The sequence below is a fragment of the Gracilinanus agilis genome, unplaced genomic scaffold, assembly GCF_016433145.1.
Source record: "Gracilinanus agilis isolate LMUSP501 unplaced genomic scaffold, AgileGrace unplaced_scaffold35055, whole genome shotgun sequence".
Taxonomy (NCBI): domain Eukaryota; kingdom Metazoa; phylum Chordata; class Mammalia; order Didelphimorphia; family Didelphidae; genus Gracilinanus; species Gracilinanus agilis.
The window spans coordinates 1-5,764 of record NW_025368085.1 but is presented as its reverse complement, the minus strand read 5'-3'; the positions used below and the strand labels follow the sequence as shown (position 1 = coordinate 5,764).

The window sequence follows — 5,764 nt, the reverse complement described above, 5'->3', positions numbered from 1 at the left end:
TAGATTCATCTCCCCACCAGCCTTCAACCCCAACTCCCAGGCTTCTCTCCTCCCTTCTCCCCATGATCAACTCTGGATCCTAGCCCTCATCCTGAGCTCCACCTTGGCATTAGACTCCAAATCCCCAGCTTTCCTTGTCTAGAGTCTCTCCCTTCCAGACTGTTACATTCCAATCCCAAAACTCAAACCACCACCTCCCCTGCCATGGAGCCCTACATCCTCAGCCCCCAACCTAGATCCACAAACCAAAATCATGGCCAGCCCACTACCCTCTGGTCCTTCCCCCAAGACCTGCTTAACTAACCTAAATTTCTACTCAAAACACTATACTTAATGCCAAATCCCATTCCCTAACCCTAGCCTTTCCCCCAGCTGCCTCTACCTCGAGTCCCAAGGCTCCATGCCCTTCACTGTATGTTGTTTTTCTATCAACTACACTTCTCAAAATCTCTCAAGGCCTGTGTCCTTCCAGACAGACATAAGCTATAACCAAAAACCAAAAAAATAACAAAAAAAACAAAAAACTGAAGAAGGTGGGATAAGTTCAGTAGAACTACTCAGCCCATCAGAACCACAACACACAAGTGTTCTACATCCAGAATCCATGTCCCTATCTCGTATGCAAAGGCACAGAGATGCCATCCTTCCCCCAGCTCCTCTTTGCCTCTGGTCTCTTTGCCCTTGAACCAACCTATCAAGCTGTCAGGATCCCCAAAAGCCCTGCTCCCCTAACAGGGCAGGGTGGGCAGAGAGCTGAGCCTCACCTGAAGTCCAATTCCAACCTTTTTGCCAGTTCTCTTTGCAGGTATAGGAAGTTTTACAATCCTCCCACCACTGGTTACAGTCCTCCTTGCAGAGGGGGACATTCAAGATGCGTTCCTTCCTCCAGCTCGACTTTACCTTAATGGGGAAGAGGGAGCATTAGTTTTCAAACTCTTAACACTGGCCTGCATCCTCGAAAGCAGAGGCCCCTCAATGCTGGGGGCAACATAAGGACAAAAGACTTGTTTCCCCCTCAGTCACTTACAGGCTGGATCCAGGGTCCCAGATTTGGGGAACACTCGTAGAGACATGTGTCTTGGACAAAGTGGCGTTTGCAGGCTGGATCCATCATCCCACAGTGGTTAAAGTTGAAGCCATACAAATGGGAGGCATCCTCATGGACTGCAATGCTAGTGTTTGCTGTGCAGCAGGCTCTTTTTTTCCATGGGCTACACTGGAAGGTAGAGAGTTGGTGGAATAGAAAATTGATAGTCAATGGAGGAGAATTATAGGAAGATCTTGTTGCATTATTTGACCCTAACCCTGCCTGGGAAAGTGGGCTACTTCTACCTGCTCTAAGCATACCTAAGTCATGCTGGCCAGAAACTCAGCCAGATTCAGAGAGGTGAAAGGAGTTTTCTCCTAATTATACAGCTCAAGCACCTGAACATCCCTTGAAAACTGACCCAGGACTGGTCAATCAGTTACTATTTCAATGAGTAGACAATTGGAGGGGGTTAGTAATTTTTTAATTCAGGTAATTGCATCTGTTCTTTCTCCCCTTCCCCACTTGGAAAGTCCCTGATCTCTCCTTCAATTAGAAGTCAAATTACCTAATGTTGTATTTGGGTTAATAGTTTCCTTGTTTGATTGTTTTTATGTATTAAAAAGTTTGCTTCCATTAGTATTCAGGGTCCATGTCTACGTGGAGGAAGGAGCCTAGTCGAATTTGGACATTTGCTCTGCATTGCTTGATAAAATTATATGTTCAGGAGATGGAACCTTTGTTTCCTCCATCTTTTCATCTTTCACTCACTGCCCACTATGCACTGTATTTCTGTTACAAGAGCTTTGGCCTTTTTCTTTTTCTTCTTTCTTTCCCAATCATTGGATTGTGCAGATAACATGGACTTTTGTTTATTAAAAAATTTTTAAACCATTTTCAGATAAAATTTTAAAAGAACTTTCTCCTCAAATTTCTTCTAGCACTTTCTAGTAAAATCTTCTTTACCCTTATCTTCCTCCCAGCCATTTTAGCTTACTCATTTATATAGCTCTCTTTGCTTTGATTTGATGGTGAGCTCGGTACAGGCTATGTCTAATCTTTCCCCAGCACTCCCATTACCAAGTTTGTGGACTTTTACAAATGTAGTGGTTTGACTGTCACTTCTAGTTCTGACTATCTAGGATTGTATGAAACTTCTAAGAGCCTGAGATATAGATGCAGATTAGTCCCAGCATGACCAGCTCTCTAACTTGGAGCAAATCACCTATGTGAAGATGGGATTAACTCTCCCCTTGCCCACTTTTAGATTTAACCACCAGAAGCATATACACCCCATTTATCCTTAAGTATGAGGAGGTCTGTGACTCATGTGTGCTATAGTGGGTAACAAATCAGAAACCCACTGACTGCCCCTTGGATAGTCCTAAGCAAAGCTAAAGCTGCAATTGGTCAACATAAAGTGGAAGGAAGGCACAGGAAGTGAGGAAAGGAATGATCTTTAAATGTGGGAGAAACTTCCTGTAACTAGCTTTCTCACCTTCAAACTTCACCTTGAAGGAGGTCTGGCTTGGGACATTGAATTGCTCTTGGATTTACCACGTAGGAGAGTGAAAAAGGCTGACTTCTTTTCCTGTCTTATCTGGAAATACTAACCTCCAGAGAGGACCCTCATCTTAGAGAAGGCCTCCTGGATGAAACCCTTGTTTAATTTACCTCTGTTTGCCCTTTGCTGAAGCCTAGCCTGGTTCAGACCAGGCAGGAGTAATTATTTACTCTCTCTTATTTTCTTTCTTTCACTCTTTCTCCTTTTGTAAATAAACTACCATAAAAAGTCATCCTGACTTGAGTAATATATTTTCAGTGACCACATTTTTATACATTTAGTACAACCTTTAATTTTTAACCCTTACACCTAGCTCTTAAGACTCAGTTTCCTCCTCTGCAAAATGGGCTAACTTTCCACCTTTGGTGCTTACTGCTGTTGTGAGAAAACTTTGAAAACTGTCAAATTTGGAACCATTAGGAAGAATGCTCTTGTCCCTTATTAGGGATTTGCAGTGCTACCTGTCCTCTATGGCCCACCCTCTAGCCTAATCTCCTGTCCAATCTCCAGTTCAGTATTACATACTGTAGTAGCCCTCCCCACCCTCCCAGCCCCCTGACACTAACCTGTTGATGAAGAGCATCTTCTTGACTAGGCTTGTACTTGTGGTGCTTAGAATCCATGCAGACATCAAGCAGATCATCACCCTTCCGAAGCCCATGAGCCATGGCCATGAGGCCCAGGAAGAGCAACCCCCATACCAGTTGAGCCATGGTCTTTGGTCCCTGGAGCCCAAGAGAGGGGAAATCAGAGGCTGAGGGAAGATGGGACCAGGTAGCTGGGGGGAGGGAGTTGAAGAAGGGTCATGGCTAGAGGTAACTCCAATGATGGGAAATGGAGAATTGGGGTAGGGAGATTGGGAGTGGGGAGTGGGGAGTCTGGCCTAAGGGCTCCTCAGAAAAATGCCTTTTGTTGCATAAATCAAATACATAGGATTACAAAGGAAATCAGTCATGTTTAAATAGATATTAATTTTTTTAACTTTCATATACCCCAAGTTAAAAATTCCTAGTTTAGGAGGAAAAGGTCTTAGGTAGTTGGGATGGAGAGAATGGGCCATTAGTCAAGAGAGAAAGAAGGAAGGAGGGGAGGTAGGGAGGAGAAAGGACACTAGGAGAGCAGAGTCCAGTGGGACCAGGAAGCACGGATAGTTGAATCCTTGTGGAAGTAGAATCTCTGACCTTTGACCAAAGCTTTCTGCTCTTCTCAACACTTTATTAAGAGGAAATGATCTCATGCCCTTCTCCTCTAAGAGGAGAGAGTAGGGAAGAAGGAAATCTCAATTCTATTTTTTTCCTTCCCACCCCATCCTCAGCGCCAATCATTACTTAAACCAGAAACTTGGACTCAATCTCAAACCAGATACCTAATAAAATTGTTCTCTGTGATAGGAGGCAAACCCTAGGGCTAGAAATCCTCTATCATATGTTCTAACACCACTCTAAATCCCACACATTGCTAGGACAGCCCTCTTCTGTTTCAGAACTGAGAGGGACCTTGGAAAGACCCATAGAATATTTAGTGTAAGAGCAAGGTAGGTCCTTAGAGATCATCTTGTCCAACACATTTATTTTATAGTTAATGAAACTGAGGTCCAAAATGGGGGGACTATAGGAGAGGATCCTAATTGTGCCTCTACTGGCTGTGTAACATTTGGCAAGTCTCTCCAAGTGTCTGGGCCTCAGCTTCCCCAGCTGTGAAATGAGGAGTTGGATAAGAAAATCAGCTGAAAAGAATAGAAGAGAAGGCCATCATGAACAGAACTTCCAATGGGAAAAAGGAGGAGGCAAAAAGATTAGAAGATCCTGATCTCCAGAGAAAGGCTAGAGGACCTTCAGAGACCCAATGATAACTGACATTCACTCTATATAGTCACTTCTAGTTTCAAAATGCTTTACACACATAATCTCATTTGAGCTTAAGATTTAAAGAGAGAAAGAAAGATTATCCATCCTGTGCATATTTGTTTTAAGGCATTTCACCCACCCCACCATTGGAGGAAGGTGAAATATAGGGAAAAAATCTTAATAATTAATAATATTAATAATATATTAACATTTATGTAGTCCAGGAGTTCTTGACTTTTTTTTTTCCTGTCTTGGACCCCCTAAGGACAGTCTGAGGAAACCTTACATATGTATTTCATTTTATACATTTAAAAGATTATGATATGTGTGATCAGTATGTTAATAATAAATAAAATAATAATAAAATGCTATGATATGTATGATAAAATACATGATAAAAGGAAACCAATTATATTTAAATGGCTATTTTTCAAACAAGTTCAAGGACCCCTGTCTACAAATTCAACATCTAACACAAATCTAATCCCTTTGCTCTGCAAATAAGGAAACTGAGGCCAATGCTGGTTTAAGAGAACTGGTCCAAGGTCACATACATAGGAAAAACAGATGACAGAATTTGAACCCATATCCTCTACAGGTTTTGATTTAACATGACACCCACTTCCTTAGACTCTGATAATCTCTTAGACAGACACACCAAACAGGCCTAGAATCTATGTCTGTTGCTCCTAAGTTCAGTTTTTTGTCCACTGAGAACCTCCTTGCATGGATATTGCTCTTTTTCCTTTTCCCAAGTCTCCCTGGCTCCCACAGATGACCTCTGGCATTTTCACTTTGAGAATAGCAACCCTTCTGGTCATTTCCTTTCTCTTGTTCTAATCTCAAAGTCTGTCTTCCACAAGAGGCCTTAAGCTCCCTGTAGACAGAGTCTGGAACTATGCTTCCTCTTCTATCCCTACCTTCTTCTCCCTCTCCTTTCCTTCCTTTTTTCCTGAAGCTAGTTCTGGAATTTAATGCATGGTTTTGGGAAGCCCCCACCTGACTGGTGGATAGAGCAAGTTCTATGGATAATCTAGAAGAAGAGAGCTTCTGGTGGCTTAGGTGGGTTAAGGAAGGCTTCCTGGACGAAGAGGGGTTGGACAGAAGTTGGGAAAATACTTGAAGGAAAAGGTAGAATAATTTTCTCAGTCAATCCTAATGCACATTTCTATGACACTTTGGAGTTGTCTCCACCATAGCCTGCTCAGTGAGGCAGTGCCACTGTAGAATAAACAAAGACTCTGGATTCAAATTCTGCCTCTGAAATTCACTACCAGAGAGAACTTGTGATTTTAGGTAAGTGCCAGCCTTCCTGATCTCCTGTTT

At 42.6% G+C, this 5,764-nt stretch overlaps 1 protein-coding gene across 1 annotated transcript; it reads right to left on the bottom strand.

Moving 5' to 3' along the window:
* Window positions 1-702: 702 nt before the first annotated feature.
* LOC123254892 (folate receptor alpha-like) lies at window positions 703-3,316 on the bottom strand. Its single transcript, XM_044683792.1, has 3 exons — window positions 3,158-3,316; window positions 1,028-1,216; window positions 703-900 (listed from the first exon to the last, which is right to left on the bottom strand). Exons 1-3 carry the CDS (start codon window positions 3,302-3,304, stop codon window positions 703-705), a joined length of 534 nt encoding a protein of 177 aa, XP_044539727.1. The 5' UTR covers window positions 3,305-3,316.
* Window positions 3,317-5,764: the final 2,448 nt, after the last annotated feature.

Coding starts and splice junctions, on each gene's coding strand:
- LOC123254892 (XM_044683792.1), bottom strand. CDS start 3,304: ATGGCTCAACTGGTATGGGGGTTGCTCTTCCTGGGCCTCATGGCCATG. Junction 1,217..3,157: donor AAGATGCTCTTCATCAACAG/GTTAGTGTCAGG, acceptor TCTACCTTCCAG/TGTAGCCCATGGAAAAAAAG. Junction 901..1,027: donor TGGGACCCTGGATCCAGCCT/GTAAGTGACTGA, acceptor TTCCCCATTAAG/GTAAAGTCGAGCTGGAGGAA.